Source organism: Cebus imitator, unplaced genomic scaffold (assembly GCF_001604975.1).
Source record: "Cebus imitator isolate Cc_AM_T3 unplaced genomic scaffold, Cebus_imitator-1.0 Scaffold79, whole genome shotgun sequence".
Lineage (NCBI taxonomy): Eukaryota > Metazoa > Chordata > Mammalia > Primates > Cebidae > Cebus > Cebus imitator.
The window spans coordinates 537,292-556,555 of record NW_016107394.1 but is presented as its reverse complement, the minus strand read 5'-3'; the positions used below and the strand labels follow the sequence as shown (position 1 = coordinate 556,555).

General features: G+C 35.7%; 1 protein-coding gene across 1 annotated transcript; it reads right to left on the bottom strand.

Annotated features, from left to right (window-relative positions):
- Positions 1 to 4,539: 4,539 nt before the first annotated feature.
- On the bottom strand, positions 4,540 to 6,866 carry LOC108307461 (olfactory receptor 51F1). Its single transcript, XM_017532825.1, has one exon. It carries the CDS (start codon positions 6,854 to 6,856, stop codon positions 5,897 to 5,899), a length of 960 nt encoding a protein of 319 aa, XP_017388314.1. The 5' UTR covers positions 6,857 to 6,866; the 3' UTR covers positions 4,540 to 5,896.
- Between the last annotated feature and the right edge of the window lie 12,398 nt (positions 6,867 to 19,264).

The window sequence follows — 19,264 nt, the reverse complement described above, 5'->3', positions numbered from 1 at the left end:
TTATATAAAAATTGTACTTGTTTCTTTGTTATATACTTTTAGAAAGTGGAAAAACACAGAAAAAGGAGACTCACTAGAGTGGGAGGCAAATGCTTCATGTACTTTCTTTGCTGAGAGCAAAGTTCTGTGTTACAGAACGAGGAAACCCCAAAACTGCTTTGCTAATAACTGTAGCTCAAAGAAAAGACATAGCAATAGAGATCAGTTTCTTTTTCAGCAAAATAGAGTGGTGACATAATCCCTGAAAATTTTAAAGAAAAGTACACAGGATTGGGATTTAGTATCTTCTTGGCAGGTGAAATTTATTTACAATTTGGAGAGCAAGTGAAAATATTGAAGGCTATATTAACCAATATTGTAATTCCATTATAAGATTAATCTGAAATCTATGTCGAGGATAAATTAGAATAAGGAGACCATTTGATAGAATGTGCCTAAGAGATTCTGAAGACACAGAATGATGAAGCAGGCAGTGAGAAATAATATAAAATCTGCATCAAAGAACTGTATTTATGTTAAACGTTACCAGTTTGAATGGTGAAAATAGAGACAGAGGTCAAACAGGACATTGACAAATCAGGCTTGGTTGGGTGAACAAAGGGTGGCATCACAAAGGGAGATCAGAAATTCTCAGCTTTGATCAAATAGAAATTAAAACAGAAAGACATCTTGCCAGAGGTCCGAGGAGGGCAGAGTCAGTTTTCTTCAATGAAAGAAAATTGCAACTTTACATCTTTTGTGATCAAGAATAATTTCATTTATCAAAACATAATCAGAATGCTAATAAAAGAAACTAATTACTTTGGTTTTGGACTTGCTGAATTTGAGGTACTGAAGGGCATGTGGATAATTTTAGTAGGAAGACATGGTTAGAAATGCTTTATGAGAGTATATGCCCTTCCACAGCATGCTTTATTTATTTTCATATTTCATAGGTGTTGATAAATACTAACTCAACAAATAAATGCATAATTATGTGGAAATTAGTTTTGGCTAATGGGTTTTTCTGTTTATGAAACAGAGTAATGGTACAGAAACACAGACAAGTTGCCATAGATTTTTTGTAGATGTTTTTGCACATTTTTTAATTCTCCTAAATTGTCACAGATGAATAATTATTAGTTAAAGTTTAATGGTATGTAGCACTATTTGTTATTAGCATTAAAAATTTAGTATTAAATTTGATTCCTAAAATAAAAATTGGATTCCTAAAGCCGTCAGAATAAGTAATTCTATAATATAATAAACAGGATAATTTTATAAAGCATCTAAATTATACAGAAGGGATATTTTACTGTGCCTCTGCCTAATAAAGTAAAATTTTAATCTTTATTACTTTTTAATCTTTGTGTCAAAATGTCTCATTCTTCCCTGTGGAGCTGCAGGAAAGACGTGGCAGGTTAATAAATTTGTTTACTTCATAATTTTATGTAACTTTTGTTATTCATCTAATCATAATTTTGTAATCCTTATTACTTTTGCCTTAGGCAGTTTTGCTAAAAGGGAAATTATAAAATTGTCAATATTCTTTTGCTTATTCAATTTAACACCCAGGATAATGACCATTGCCTTAAAATATATGTCATTAATTAAATGTTCTTAGTGCACTTCTTTGGGTAAAGAGAGGTAGGTGACTGGTATTAGCTAGTTCTTTGGCAAAAAATTATCCCCCTTTTCTGATAATAGACCCCAGAATAGAAATGGGTCTAATATACTGGGCCTGTGCACATGACAGTTAGGTATCTGACCCAAGCAGAGTTAAAGAGATGCTCTCTTGGATAATTTTAACATTATATTTCAAAATAATTTCTGAGCTATGAAAAAGTTGTACAAAAATACAAAAAAAATTTCACATATCCTTTATGCTGAAACCCCATTTTCTGAGTATTTGAAACTTCAAGGGAGACACATGAAACTTTCAAACTTCTGTTGAGCAGCCCACAGCTGCTCTGGCTTCTCTTTGTCTCAAGGTTTGGTTGGTTGGTTTCTCCTTGCAACTCCTTCCCTATTTTCCTCTTAATTCAACACATACGACGGTTATTAAAATATTCTCTTCATATGTCAGATTATAAGCACCAACAATCCGAGTTCATTATTATATTCTATGTAAGCCCCATTTCCCAGGAGCTGTTTCTAGGCAGTCACTGACTGTGGCAGAGAAACTGAGGTAGGTCCATTTCTGGAAGGCACAGAACTGTGCAGACAGGGATTTTGATTTGTGGATACCCAATGGCCTTGCCTAAATCTGTTCAGAACTGCAATACAGTCTAGGATGCTTCTCTCTACCCAAACTTTCTTTCTTTCTTCTCTCTTTAACTCAAGGGCAAGCCCACATCAAAGACTGACAGCTCTCACTCCTCTATTCTTTCTTTTCTTTTTTGTAGTAAACATTACCTAACACCTTGTTGACTCCTTGTCTATTTTGGCCCAGGGAGGTTATGCTGTATTATCCATGTGCACACCAACTTGCTCGTTAAGCCCACTTGTCTACCCTTCAGATCTTGTTGGTTCCTATGATAATCGTAGCTCTGGCTTTTGGTGGTTAACCACTGCTACCTGGCTTCTATTATGTCAAGGCCTCCTCATATGCATGGGTAGCCTGGCTTGTTGACTGGCTATTGCTGGCCTCCCTGATCAGCAGAAAAGAGCTACTATTCAGCTTAGATATGTTGGTATCGTTTTCACACCCCATTTCCAGTGGCTTCTGAATGATGTGTCCTCTGTGCACTTTTATGGAAAGTGTATGATAAGTCTTCCACCTTTACACAATCTGCCTATTCCAGCATGCTCACTGTCATCAGCCTCTATATTATTTCCTTTCCCATCTACTAGGGCAGTACAGTCATTTCTGATGTGCTGAATGTTGTCCAACACTTTTTCTAGCTAATTGTAACTCAGTAGTAAATTAGCCACATTCCTTGGTGTTCTTGTTAAGGTGTTAAAATTTTCATTCCAAATAAATGGCCCTATATTGATGTGTTCTTGCCAATATAGTCTTCTATTCTGACCTCTTGATCCATATTCTCAGTCTTCAATCCTGAGGGCATTTCATGGATTCTTGCCATAAAATACTTGCTAATTTTTGCTATTCTTCAGGTTATAATCTCTGTCTTATTTTACTAGGCCCAGCATATTCCCAACAGATTTGTGCTGGAATTTAATGCTAGTGTTCATTCTGGTGGCCAGTACAGGAGATGGAGGCAGCTCCAGGAGATGGAGTTATGGGAAATCGTGGAAATGACTGTTTTTATCAGAGAAGTGTGGGCCACCTCTGCAAGCCCAAGGATTAGAAGGATTTCTGCATAATCAGTGTCTTCATGGATCACTCACCTAGATGTTTCTACTCAATGTTTCTTGTTACTACATTTTTCCTCAGGATACAGATGTAACATCACAGACCTGCTTGGGTTGAGTACTCAAATATTTGAGGAGTTCTTTGACCCTAACAATTAGATAGGCATAGTCTTAAATAAATTCATTCTTTCTGGCTATAGATTTTCTGCTGCTACAATAAAAAGTGATTTAATTAACTCACCAACAGTAAATGACCATCCTTGCTTGGTGTAGCTAATGGGCTGTTTGGAAACTTACTTAAGTTGCATCCTTAATTTCCCTCCCTCTTTCCTTTACTCTCTATCTTCTTTCCTTCTATTTATTCTTTTCTCTCTCCATTTTTTCTTTCCTCCCACAGTTTCTCTCTCTCGTTCTCTCTTTATTACCTTCATTTTTGCAGTAAACTCTGCTTGGATAAAGTATTACAACTTAAAAAATCTTCTGCTAGTGGCTGTGCTGTCAGTTTGTAATATTGCAGTGAGTGCTTATTCTAATAATGTTTGTATACATTACATTATTTTTACCACATCTATCTTTCTGATGTTCCAAGCAGCTAACAGGCATGTAGAATTACCCAGGAAAAAGACTCTCAAATATAAAAGTCAGGAAGTATAGCCAAATTTGTAAACTAAATCGATAAATGAATTCATTTGCATAATGGCATTGTTCTATCAAAAGATGTTTTTAAAGCTACTAATACAAATCTTGTAATCTATGTTCACCTAAGGCAAGCTGAAGTAGAGGAAAAACAGAAAAAAATGTTTGTGTTTCATAATTGTCATTCCTGTGTACAGATAGACATTAAAACCAGAAGATAATTTTTCCATGAGTAGTAAAATTGTCATACAATATTTCTGACGCTTTTCCAGAGTTTCTTACAAAATAGTCCTCTCCAGCATTCACATTTGGATACTCTTTCAACTCAGAAGTCAACATAAACAAAAGGTAAAATTTTACTTTTGTATTTTGAATTATCATCCCAATAAATTTATTATTTCATGAATTTTTTGTTCATGTTGATGTTTTAAACACAAGATTTTTATCTTCATGAGTGCACAGTAATATTTTTATTACTTTTAAAATTTTTGTTGTTTCCCATAAGGTCAAATATAAAATATACCTGCAGTCACTGTGTGCTGATAAACTGAATATTTAAAAACAGAAAAAGTTCCCAATGCTACTAAATTAAATTGAACAGTGGTATTACATAAGGTATGTAATACCAGTTTATGTATAAAAATTTTCATTATCAGTGATTTAAAGCTACTAATATGACATCATGTAATGAATAGTTAGAAAGGTATGCAAAAATAGGCTCTTGCAAGCTGGTGTGCACTGTCTCCAGCGCACTGCTGCCCTCCGTATTTGTGAGGTACATGGAACATTTATTCCGTCTATCACTACTTTGCCAGTGGCAATAAAATTGACCTGACTGCCTTTAGGTTCCCATCTCCATTTCCCACTGATTTTGTTCTGCTATTACATGCAACTGACATTTTTAAGCTTCTGTCTGTCTCTTAAATCCAAAGAGTTACCATGAGTTCATTTTCAGAAATCAAATATTGGGTCTATCTCTATAAAACTGTGTATAGCTGAGAACCATGAATTCTTTACCTTGGTTCTTTAGCTGGTTAAGGAAACACATAGGTCTTTAATGCCATTTGTTATAACTCTAAAAATTATGGAAAACAATGTAAGTTTATCTATGGAGAAAGATCCATGAATTTCATTAGATTTCTAAGGGATCATAGCGCAGAAAAAGGTTCAGAGCATCTGCTCCAAACTTCCTTGTAATTTACTTTAGGTTCGTTCTAGTTCTCTCAAGTTCCCATTCCCTGTGATAAATTAGCAGGTGTGCCTCATTCCTAAAGCTTTTATTTGGACTGTCCAACACGGGCTAATGACTTGCATGCCATGACATATCTATTTTTACCTTTTGTATTATGAATTATCCATGAAGAAAACAGCTAAAGTATATTCTAAGAAGGTTACTACAGCTTTTTAAGATGGGATGGAATCATGGAGATCCAGGTCTTACTTTTGATCTTGAAATATTTCTGCCAGATGACTTTGGCAGAGGATGTAATACAGTGGTGAAGAGCATAGCATTTGAGATACAGAACACCTGGCTTCAAATCTCAACTGTGCCTCATGTTATTCACATGGCCTTTGGTGGCCTAAATGTCTATAAATCTGTTTCATCATCTGTAATATATCACTAATAGTAATATATATTTCATTTGGCTGTTTTGGAAGAATAAATGGGATATGTCTTAAAAACAGTTAGTAGAATACCTAGCCTGAAACAAAGAGTTAATACATGTTAGTTTCCAGGAGTATCATTTTGTCATTTCATTATTGTTATTTTCCTAATTACACTACAAATGGCTTGGATGATATATCATACTATATTTTATGACCAAATATGCAACATATTATTGTTTGTTGAATGAATGAAAAATATTTTTAAAACCCACATGCAATAGCCAGTAAGATAGGAAGTTTGCTTTTCTACAATGCAAGTCACTTATGCCAGGTTTTTATCAAATAGCATTATGTCTGTTCATTTTGTAAGCAGCATACTGAGTACAGCCTTGCGTATCTGTTTTGTTTTTACACTGTAGATGATGGGGTTGAGCACAGGGGGCAAAAGCATGTATACATTGGCCATCACTGAATGGACCACTCTGGGGGCTGAGTGACCATAGCGATGCACCAAGGACAGGCTCAGCATGGGGATGTAGAAGATAGCAACTGCTCCCATGTGGGAGACACAGGTGCTGAAGACCTTGTGCTGTTCTTCAGGGGAGGCAATTCTGAGGACAGAGTGAATAATTAAGATATACGACAGGACGATACATGGCATATCTATTCCAGTGGTCAGGGTAAGATCAATTAATCCACAGATGCTGTTAGCCCGAATGTCTGAACATGCTAATTGAATCACGTCTGGATGGTAACAGTAGGAGTGGGAAAGGGCATTCATTCTACAGAAATAGAGAGGCTTAAGGAGCAAAAGTAGTGGCACCATTAGTACTGTAGCACGTGTAATAATTAGGAGACCCATCTGAATGATTCTGGAATTAGTGAGAATGGTAGTGTACCTCAGAGGATCACAGATGGCCACATAACGGTCAAAGGCCATAGCCACCAGCACCCCAGATTCCATAAAAGTGAATCCATGAAGAAAAAACATCTGGACAATGCAGTTATCTAGACTAATTTCATGGGCATCAAACCAGAGGATACCTAATGTTGTTGACAATGTAGAAACAGTCAAGCCCAGATCAGTGGCTGACAGCATGGAGAGAAAATAATACATGGGTTCATGGAGACTCTGCTGGGTAATGATGATGAACAGGATCATGGTGTTCCCAGAGAGGGCAATGGCGTAAAGACAACAGAAAGGAATGGAGATCCAGGCACGGGCAGACTCTAGGCCAGGAATGCTGGTCAACAAGAAGGTTGGAAATTTAGATGTCAAGTTGCTTAGGATTTCCATGGTGTCCTGGTTTTGCAGCATTTGTCCTCGTAATGCTCCCATCCTACAGAAGTGATACATTATAGTGTTATGCAACATACTTAGGCAATTTTCTTTTGGTTGGGAGAGTTATCCAAGGTTATAGAGAAGATCTACATCATTGAGAAACCTCTAAATTAAATTATAATGTTCATCTACCATTCATAGTCAGCAAATATATACATACCTATTTAACCTAAAATTCAAGGAAAATATGTCCTTATTTTATATCATTTTAGGATAATGTTTTTTATATCTATAAAATTTGAGCTCAATAATATCATAAGATCTTATGAATAAAGACTTGGTAAAAAGATAATTACATTAATTTTGAATATGTTTGAGTGAAATGAATAAGAGAAAGATATTTAAAAGTATCCTCAATTCTGCAGTGACCATGTGGATGTGAATCTGCAGACACAGATCTCCAGATAATTGCCAGTAACACAGATTTGGATGTTAGAACTGCATATGTGTTATTTTCATCCACCATCAAAGGTGAACAACCACAGAGAGTAGATTTACAAGGGAAAACCAGTGAAGACAGAACTCTCTAGAAGATTGCAAAGGACCATATCTGTTAAAGCAAGATAACACGGGTTTTATGGAAACTATAGTAACCAAGAGAACGTAGTATATAGACTAACATGAACTGCTATTACGTGAACAACTGTGTTGAATTGCAAGTTCAAATGCAGCCAATAGCTCGTTAGTGACCCTGGGAAAGGCAGTTGGAAACTGAGACTGCATACAGTGACTTTGGTAATGAACGAAAGGGTTAGCAGTGGAGGTACGGTTTATTTTATTTCTGGAACGTGGTAGTGAAGGCAAGGAGAGAAGTAGAGCATGGTTAAAGAAGGATATAACATAAATGGAAAATTTTTACAAAATGAGAAGTATTCAGAGAAATGGCTAAATTCATAAACTGAAGTTAATGATACAATAGATAGGGAAAAATTGAAAATGTAGAATGTGAAGAATAGCCCTCAAAAAGATGAGGATCATCATTTTAATTGACACTAGAGAGTAGCAAATTGTAGGTTGGTGCAGGGTTATGTGAAAAAGTGTTACCCAGTATCTACATTTTGCTCTGTGAAATATTAGGAGGAAATTTACTGCTGTTCCAAAGTATGAAGTCATGGCTGGAGGAGTTGGTAGAAGTTTTCAGGAGACAGAGAATGAGAAAGGTGGTTGACTCAGTAAACACAGAAATGCCATAAAATGGATTTCAGTTAAAATTCTGAAAGTTATTTTATACATTAAAACATTTATATTGTTCAAATCAATTCTAGGAAGATATAAAATTGAATAACAGCAATACTCAGTATGTTATAATTTTCAATCAAGCTTTTAAAAATAGCAGGTGGCAGAGTGTGAAGTTTAAGTTCATGAGAGTAAATATCCTATAATAAGTACACGTTATTCCTCCCTTTATGCTAGTTTTCTGTATTTTCTTGTCTCCAGTTCCCTGAGTTTCAATTGAATCTGAGAAAATTAAAATATTTAACTGTGAATTATTAAAGGTGGTATATCCTTGTGTTATATGGATCCATGAAGATAGGATGGACCCTAATGTTACCTGTCTTTTCTGTAAACCCATATGACTATTTGTGAATAGGTAAGAAAACACAAAATCAACACAATGAACAATTCCCTCTTCCCTCTTACCAGTTTCATGTAGAAAGAAAGGCCTTCTCTCTTTTCTAGCAGAGAAAGAACAGACTATAGTTCTGGGGCCATGAACTTTATACTAAGGTGGAATTGAGCTGTGGGCTCATTGGTAAGAGCTGGGTCTCTCTGAGGCCAAAAAAAAAAAAAAAAAAAAACAGAGATGAAAGAAAATCTCCCTCTCTTTATCTATGAAAATTACAGGGCAGAGATGTACAATCTCAGGAGGGTTTTACTTATGAACCCAAGTGACTTTGGGTCCACAGGGACACTAAATGAGAAGCAAAAGAAACGAAATCATACATATGAATAGAAAATTTAGTCATCTAGGCACTGGAGAATAGAGAGAAGCATGCCATTGTCACTGGATTATTAGTGTGCTAGCAAGATAAGAAAGCAAACCACTGTTTACCAAAATAATGATGGTGAAAATTAAGGAAAATGTGTGCTCAGTCTCCAGGCCCCTATGTCTACATTTCCACATTGGCCTGTATCGAAGATGATACATGTCCATTCTCAAATCCAACTCTATTCAACCACTCCATAGGTTCTTCCCAAGTGATGGGCCAAGTGATATGTTAATCAGGCCCTATTCTGCTCATTTATCTAAATCTTATGACTTAATTGGCACTAGAAATATAAGCCATGTTTATTATAATGCAGTCATTATAATGCTAATGTTCTGACTGTACTTTAGCATCAACCAGGAAACGTAAAAAATATGTATACTATTCTTAACACATACCAATTGAATTACCCTTGGATTGTAGGACTTATGATACAAAGATTGAGAATTCTTAAAATACAAGGGTACTAGGACAGAATTCTAGGTGTTCTTCATCCTGCTTTTTCCAATAGCTACTTGTAATTCTTTGGAAAATTTGATTAACTTTTCTGAGTCTCAGTTTCTTCGGACATAAAATGAAGATTAGGCATACTAACCTCATTTACTGAGCACCTATGTGCCATGAGATTTGGTCCCCTCTAGCTACTGTTAGTAAACAGTGATGTCTTAACTTCATATGTCTAGAAGTTAAGAATCATAAAGGTTAAGGACCCTGTTAAACTTTATGTAGATAGTGAGTATCAGAGGTAAAATTCAAACAGAGATTTGTCTGATGATTTAAACATATTTTCCCAAGTAGAAAATTTTATAGCTAGGTCATTTCTGAAAACCATAGGCATAGAAGGTAAAATAAATAACTTATCCTCAAATATTTGTAAGTAATTCTTTTATTGAAGTATACATATATCACAGTATGCAACTTATAAGCAAACCAGTTGAACTTTTGCATTTGAATACAACATCCAGAAAAAGAAATGAAAAATTACTAACAGAAGAAACCACCTTTTAAGATCTTTCAACCATTATTCCTTTCTCTTCAAAAGTGATTACTATCCTGACTTCTATCCAAGTAGATTAGTTTTGCCTGCTTTTGAATGTTACCTGATTGGATCAGTGCTGTATTTGTACTAACATTATGTCTGAGAAATTCGTCCACAGAGTGTGTATAATTATAGTTGTTTCCTCTTCATTGCCTTATAATGTTCCAGGGTATGACTATACCTTACCTTAATTAACTTATCCTTCTGTTGTTGTTGGATATTGTTGTTTCTCCCATTTGTTTTCTATTGTGAATAATTCTTCTATCATTATCATTGTGTTTGGCATTTAAAAACATGCAAAACATATGCATACATTTTCAATGGTTATATGCGAGAGTGAAATTATTGGATAACTGAGTAGGTTTATGTCTGGCTTTAGTAGATATGGCCAAAAATTTTTCCACAGAAATTATACATAGCCATGTAAACTCCCACAGTGTATATGACAGTACATGGCAGATCAAATCAATTCACATCTTTCTCTATAGGTGTTATATGGATGTTCACTGTTACTTCATTAGAGTTTTAATTTTAATACCTTTATGACTAATAGGGTGAAACAACTTTTGGTGTATTTTATGCTGTTTGGATATTCCCTTTTAAGAAATGCCTCTCCAAATCTTTTGCCTATATTCCATTGAGATGTGCCCTTTTACCTTTGTAATCACTTCATCATTTTGTTGATTTCCATATGGATGTCCAACAGATCTGGTATTTGTTATTAAAGTAAACATTCTCTTGTTAATGCATTGTGATATCACTTTTGATATCTATCAAATGCCTGTATGTGGGCTTCTTTCTAGATTTCCTGGTGTGTCACATTTGTCTATATGTCTTTCCTTGCACCAATACTGCACTGTGTCTCTGTAATGTGCTTTGATGCCTAGTATCGTAAGCTCTTCAACTTTATTCCTTTGCAGCAGTACTAGGGCAATTCTAGATACTTCACATTTTAACCTAAATTTTAGAATAACCACTGGAGGAAAACCTGTTAAAATGTTGATTTGGGATTGGATACACACGCCATTTTTGAAAGGACTTACTTGTTTAAAATGTAAAACCTTGTAGTTCATGAACATGATAAATATCTGTATTTATGTGTCTTAATTTCTGATGATTAATAGTTTTTTCTATCAACACTTTTCACATTTGATTCCCAGTTGTATGATTTCTGATGCTATTTTAAATGATATCATTTTAGAAATGTATTTTTCAATTAGTTACTGATTTATGGACATACAATTGATAGTTTAATACTTTTTTGTATCTAGTTATCTTGCTTTATAATACCAACTACTAATAATCATTTATTCATTCATGTCAATTATTGTAGGTAGTGCTATGCCTATTGTTCTTCCTGATTGTGTAAATGCACAGTCATCTCATCTGTGAATAGTTTTAAGTTTAATTTTCTTTTCCTTTACTCTGCTGAGGTATTTTGCTTTTCTTGCCTCATTTAAATTCTTAAGGTCTCAGATACAAAGCTAAGTAGAAGTGGTGATGGTAGGTATCATTATCCTGTCATCAAATGCAGAGGGAATATTTAAAGCATTTCAACATTAAGTGTGATTTTTGAAGAAAATCTTTCTGTCTATTTCTGGTTTACTCAGTTAACATTAATTTAGAGTCATCACTTTTTTCATATGAACAATAAGTTTTTCTCTTCATTTTATTAATGTGGTAAGATATATTGCATGATTTTTAAATATACTGAGTTTTTGTTTGAAAGTTTTGCCTCTAAGTTAATGAGAATTTTCATTTTAACTTTTCTTGTTTTGTAATGCCCTTTCAAGTTTTGTGGCCTCACAAAGTAAGTTGGGAAGTATTTTTTTCTCACCCACTTTGGAAGTATTTGTACAATTCCTATTTTTTATTTTATTTTTCTATTTCTCCCTATGTGCTTGGAATAATTCACTAGCAAACACCTCTGCAGCTGAATTTTTTTTTGCAGAAAGCTTTTTGAATTAATCTTTGAATGTCTTCCTTACAAGATTTCAGAAGATGTATGAAAATGCCTGGATGCCCAGGCAGAAGTTTGCTGTAGTGGTGGGACTGTCACGGAGAACCTCTGCTAGGGCAGTGCAGAAGGGAAACATGGGGTTGGAGCCCCCACACAGCGTCCTGACTGGGGCAAGGCCTAGGTGAGCTATGAAAGAGGGCAACCATCCTCCAGACCCCAGAATGATAGATCCAGTGATAGCTTACCCTATGCTCCTGAAAAAGTCGCAGACACTAAACACCAGCCCATGAAAGCAACCAGGTGGGAGGCTGTACCATGTAAAGCCACAACGGCAGACATACCCCGGACCATGGGAACCCACCTCTTGCATCAGTGTGACCCAGATGGGAGACATGGAGCCAAAGGAGATCATTTTGGAGATTTACGATTTGACTGCCCTGCTAGATTTTGGACTTGTGTGGGGTCTGTAACCCCTTTGTTTTGGCTATTTTTTCCCATTTGGAATGGCTGTATTTACTTAATGCCTGTATCCCCATTGTACCTAGGAAGCAACTAACTTGCTTTTGATTTTACAGGCTCATAGGCAGAAGGAACTTCCCTTGTCTCATATGAAACTTTGGACTGTGGACTTTTGAGTTAATGCTGAAATGAGTTAAGAATTCATGGGACTGTTGGGAAGGCATGATTGGTTTTGAAATGTGAAGAAGTGAGATTTAGGAGGGGCTGGGATGGAATGATGTGGTTTAGCTTTGTGTTCCCACCCAAATCTCATCTTGTATCTTCCATAATTCCCATGTGTTGTGGGAGGGACCTAGTGAGAGGTATTAAATTATGGGAGTGGGTCTTTCCTGTACTGTTCTCATGATAGTGAATAAGTCTCACAAGATCTGATGGTTTGACAAGGGGAAACGTGTTTCTCTTGGTGCTCATTCTCTTTGCCTGCTGCCATCCATGTAAGATATGACTTGCTCTTCCTTGCCTTTCACCATGACTGTGAGGTTTCCCCAGCCACGTGGAACTGTTAAGTCCAATTCAACCTCTTTCTTTTGTAAATTGCCCAGTGTCAGGTATGTCTTTATCAGAAGTGTGAAAATGAATAATACACACCCCAAATTTAGTGGTTTAAAATAGTGACTTTTTATTTCTCACAACTCTGCAGTACAGGCAAAGCTTGGTAAAGCATAGTTTGCTGCACTCAGGAACAGGATCAATTCGTGTACTTCAAAGCCCAGAGGCTGAAGTTATCGGAAGGCCTCCTCATTTACAATATCTGGCAGCTAATAATGATTGTTGGCTAGCATTTCAGCTGGGGCAGTGGTCAGAACACATACATGTGGGTTTTCCATGACACAGCTTGGCTTCTTCACGTCATGGTGGCTTGTTTCCAAGATGAGTGCTCCAAGTGCACAAGGAATCTGTAGGATTCTCCCTTGTGATTTTCCTCCACTTGTCTATTCATGCTGTGAAAGTAAAAGGTTGGTTTGGATTTCTGTAAAACAGCTACTCACGTCAGACATCTGGCTAAGAAGTCTTGTCAAAGAATAATAGCTTCTGATTTGAATGAGTGACATGTGGGGATGTTGAATATATATAACTGAGGTTGGAGATTTTTGAGTTTCTATGTGGTGATTTTGTTTTGCAAAATTTTAAATCAAGATAAATTTCAGATTGATTGATTTGTTTCTAATGCCTCTTACTGTGCATTTTATTAGAATTAATTCACAAAACGGCTTATTCTCTAATTATTTCTATCTGGAAAATAAAGTGCTTCTGGGGTCTTTGCTACTATATTCTTTAAATAGAAATCTCTAGAAGACTCCAGTAGCAGGTTCCTGACTATATTTCCTATTCTTTGACCAGAATAGAGCTACACATATTAGGTTATCATATATTTTACCAGTATACAAGTTGACTTCTTAATGGGAAACAATTTTTCCTGAAGATAAAGATTTCCCTTTTAAAGAAGAGGAATTCACACAGAATATGTTTACTTGGTTCAATAAAATATTTATGGAATATATATTATGTAGCAGATGAAGGTTTAAAATGACACTCAAAAATAGAAACATTGCATATATAACAATAAACCTATTAAACATATAAGTAACATTTGATATTTAAATAGATGGATGCATACATATTGAAAATTGTAATACTCAACTATATTTAAGAAGCAATTAATTGTTAAATAGTTCCATTTTAGATTTTGAGGAAAATCTCAGAATATTTATTATGTCAGTAGAGTTTCTCCCACCTGACTCTGAGATTCAATTTTTTGACAGTAGGTCTAGAAATGGGTCTCTCAGTCCCTCTTTGTTCCAGGAGAAGAGATGTAATTACTATTTGGAGAAAGACGTAGTATTGGTAATTGTATGAGATCAAATCAGGCCACAATTCTCTTCTCCAGAATGAGGGTGGTATGTGAGCAAAGATGAGTAGGAAAGGGCCCAGGTGAGAATGTGGTAAGTCAATCTGATGGTCTCTCCTTCTACACGCCTTCTTCATTTCCACAAATGATCAGTACACATGTTGCCCCCTGCCATAGGCTCCTAAAGTATCTTCATGAGTTGTGATTCATTTTTCTAGGTTACCCATACCAGTTCAATATTTCTTTATACACACCATGCTTATTATGATGTTCATAGCTTAATAGTTCCTGACATTTAAAAATAAAGGTGCTGAGGTCTTCAAATAATGCATTTCATAACTGGTATACATTCATAGCTTTGTTTATAAACATCTCTTACATTTCTAATTACATCTTAACTGCTATGTTCAAAGTACATTATGCTTCCTGAATAAACCTTATATTTAAAAAACCTAATATTCCAACACCTGGCTTGTTATACCAGTTATTCTCAATCATTTCATCAATTAATAATCATTTCTTAAGCACCTACTATGTTCCAAGCCCTGATAAATCTGAAGGGTGCATAAATAAAAGAGGCACAATTTGTGCTTCCAAAATCTACCACAGTAGGCAAAATAGATTCAAATGCTTGCAATGCAGTCAAGTACAGGTGTTAATAGTTGCGGCTCTGAACAGAAGTGGGACATAATATTCCAACCTAGGCAGCTGGGCTCATTCTTTGAATTAATCCTTTAGATTCCAAGAAGACTGCTGATTAACACCTTATCCATGTTGAGACCATTTTTTTTTTCTTAGTAGAGGACTCCATAACCCATCATTTAAGAGAGTTTACTAACATAGTTGTACCCAGACCTTGGTCTCTGTTCGCTCTCTTGGGTCATTATATTTTTATTACTCTCATGACAGATTGGTCCTGCCACGTTACCTTTACCAGCTTTTGCTCTTATTGTTGTGATTTATTTTGTCTTATTTCTCTAATGAGTTTCTTAAAAGTAGAGTTCTCCATTTATCTATGGCTACAATTCTTAGAAAAATGCAAGATGCAAAACAATGTATAATGAATTGAGTATTTCAAAAAGTTTGGGTTCTAGGATTAGGTCCCCTATGCTTGTATCCTGAGTCCTCCAGTATTGGGTTCCAGGTTGCTTTTGTCTCAGATCTCTGCTGCCCATCAGGAAACACCTCACCCTCAGAGTCCTTCCCAGCTTAGACTTCCCCCTCTGCTATCTGCTTGTTGTTTTTCTAGCAATCACCTTATCCAGTCCTTTAGGTTTTCTTTGGGTTTTTAGAAAAGCATAATGTAGTGGATTCTGAGATTTTATAGCCTGAGTTCAAATCCTGAATTTCACCTACTAGCTGTGTAACTGTTTAAGTAAGTTAATATATGCTTCATGTTCCCAATCTTATCTGTATAGTGGAGATAATAGCAGCAATACTTTACAGAATTGACAAGAGGGTTTAATAAGTTAGTATACTGACAACAATAATAGTAATGTCTATACTTAACAAGTACAAGTGTTTGACTGTTATTATTATTGTTGATTCTTTCATTACATATACCAGAGCATATTGTAATTAACACTTTGTCCATTGACTTGATTGCAAGACTACATACTTCTCAAGAGTAGTCTTCTCAAGGGAAGAGTCATATGTAATTTTCATTGTATCCCTGATGCCCAGATGGCATAAAGTAGGTCTGTAACCAATTTATTATTTTTAATTTTAATGGAATCTTTACTTATAACAAAACACATTTCTAATTCTTTGTTTCTGTGTACAATATCCAGGGAAAAATTGGCCCAATCCAGCATCCTTGTTTATGGAAACGACCACTGTTACACTTGGGATTTACACTCATATCTTTTGTACATCTAGATAATTCTTGGCCAAAAATGTGGGAAGGGATTGACAGATGGCCTCTGGGCAATAATTTGCTTTATTCCAGGTGGCAGTCCCATAAGTCAGCTTTCTCTCTCCTACTTAAATTTTCTTGTGTTGCATTATTGTTAAATTGCTTTGGGTCTAATTTGATCTGGACTATAAAAACTTTCTAGTTTATTCTTCCTGAGAGTGTAGAAGCAGAACATTAGGTAGCAGAAGACATTGAAAATGACGAAGAGAATGGTAAAAATTGTACTTCCCAAAACATGGCTTCTACTTAGAAAGTGGAGTTAAAAGTCATTAGACAGAGATAATATTTAGATATTCTACTAAGCATGTTGACTTTCTGGCATATTCATTTTGGTTATTAATTATGAGGTTATCAGAGTGTTCTTTGGCTGCTTATAATTGACAGATGTTTTCCACCCCTTGCCCACTTACTCATGTCTAGTTTAGTGCTTTCGATTAAATAAGACGAATGAAATAGAAGAATCATTTGACTGAGAATGGAAGTATGAACACACATGCATTCACATGGCTATACTTTGAAAAATATGTGCTCATACTAACACAAACTCGCACTTCACAAAGACAGATACAATCTGAAATAAAACGCAAATACCAAATAATAATAATTATGGAATTATTTCCTTTGGAGGCAACTTCTCTCTTAAAAGGAAGAATTGTTTTTCAGTCTCAGCTCACTGCAACCTCTGCCTCCCGTGTTCAAATGATTCTTTTGCCTCAGTCTCCCGAGTAGCTGGGATTACAGGCAAGCACCACCATCCCTGGCTAATTTTTGCATTTTTAGTAGAATTGGGTTTCACCATGTTGGCCAGCCTGGTCTCAAACTCCTAACCTCAGGTGATCCGCCTGCCTCGGCCTCCCAGATTGCTGGGATTAGATGCAAGCCACCTCACCTGGCCAAAAAAGGAAGTGTTTTTAATGAGCTCAAGTACAATACACCCTACTGCCCTACCTCTAGTCTCTAACAAACTTTTAGCAACATATTCAGGGAAATATATTTTTGACAAACAGTAAGTTTTGTAAGACAAGAACAACAAGGTCACTGCAATGTGTGGTTTGATAATTTTAAGTGATTTTGAGAGTAAAGTCCCTGGTTTGTGGGTTATGCAGATTTTCTCTGTTGTTCTGAGGAAAGAATGAGAGAAACAATGACCATTTTCACCGTCTTGGGTCAGATTAAGAGAACACGCACTTCTCAACAGAATGCAGTACTTCTCAAGAGCACTTCAGTTATTAGAAAACAAGAAGGCCAGATAGTTAAAAATAAAAAACTGAAAGCAATCCTGTTGCCTTGGCTGAATATGAACTTCTGTTATCACATACATGGTTTACAGTTAGAAGAACAGTAATCCTTTAACTGCCTGAGGTTGGTCATAGGTCTTTAGATGAACACACAGAAAAGGAGTGGGGATTATATGTGTTTTCGTTTATTCATTGTATCAGAATTTACTAGATACTTGCTAGGGACAGCCAATCGATAGTTCTTTTATATGTTTTATTTTATTATTGCTCTATAAAATGAGTATGTTGTCTTATCTTGCAGTAAAAACAAGAGACTAAAATTAGAGTGATTATCTCAAGTAAAACAACTAACAAGACTTAAGTAACAGGTTTAAGTTACCTGACTTACTGATAATTAAACCCATGTGCTTCCAATAACCCATTTTCATGAGCTGGTGTGTTTAGAAGCAGTATCTACAGTAAGACTATTTGTATTCTTACTTTTACATAAATCATCTTATTTAATTTTATAATCACGCTTTGATGTAACTATAGGCAGCAACATTTCCAGGTATTATAAATAAATTGAGATCACATCTCCCTTTTAATTTCATTGGATATTACCTCTATTTCTTTACTGTGAGAACTCAGTATTATTATTCTTTGGTCAGAATAAGAGAACACACACTCCTCAGCAGAATGCACTACTTCTCAATAGCACTTGGAAATTTTCTCATTAGAAAATGAGAAAATCAGTCTCTGGTGCAAGTCTCCTTGAGGAATACAGAAGCAACCAAACCCTTCAACATTTCTATTTTTTCATATTAACTAAAACTTACAGCTTTTACAAATTGATGAAAAATGACATACTTATGAATGAATAATTCAATTAATTTTGTCTGCTTTAATTAATATAAATGAAGAGTCAAGGCAGTCTTAGGAAAATCCAGAAGGTAGGATTATTTCAATCATTTTTCTAAGATATTCTGTGCCTGTGTGGAATCATGATAAATTAGACAACATTTAAAAAACAGCACAGGAATAAGAAACCATTAAATTTTTCATATTATAGATTCCTGGATTCTTGCTCTCAAGGGTTTATATCCCAAGAATTACTCACATAGATTATTTCATGAAATTTTCCTTAAATAAAATTTGTAGCAGATTGGGATGAATTTGGCTATTTATATGTCTTTGGTTGTTGCCCAACAGAAAAAAAGAAAATTGAGTTGGTGTTTCTATGACAAAACATTTTTCCACAAAATCTCTGTACCATACTTTCTTGGATATGTTTAGTTTTTACCCCATGGGTGATGGTATCAAACATGGAAGGCATCAGTGGGTAGAGAATGAACAAGGAGATGGGAATCACTGTGAGTATATGGTAGCAAAAGCAATAAAAGAGAAAGGAATAGAACACTGAGACATGCAGGAACAGGGTGACACAAATGTGAAAGGCAGATATGCTAAATACCTTGGGTAGAGACTCTCTGCAGGTAGCTACAGCACAACCTGCGATGTATGACATCTGTGGTTGTCATGGCAAATATCTCAAATCTAACCACAGAGACGGCCGTAAGAGACCATAGGTATGGACCATTGATATGATGTCTGCACATACCAGATTCAGCATGACCTGTTGCTCATCGTAGGTCTCGGGGAAGATCTAGTTGAGGCAGAAGGACATCTAGGAGAACATGAAGCAAAAGGGCTCACTTGCAGTATACTCTGTGTCATTGTGAGAAACATACTCACCTGTTCAAACCCAAAGAATAGACAGAGAAATACTGAGAACAGCAGAAGGGAGACTTTTAATGGTGGTCTTGCAAGATTGGGTCTCTGGTGAGCTGGCACACCTGGTACAGTTACCACAAGAAATTTATCCCCTAGTGTGCAA

Bases quoted from the DNA above. Each gene is read 5' to 3' on its own strand.
- LOC108307461 (XM_017532825.1), bottom strand. From the start codon at position 6,856: ATGCTGCAAAACCAGGACACCATGGAAATCCTAAGCAACTTGACATCT.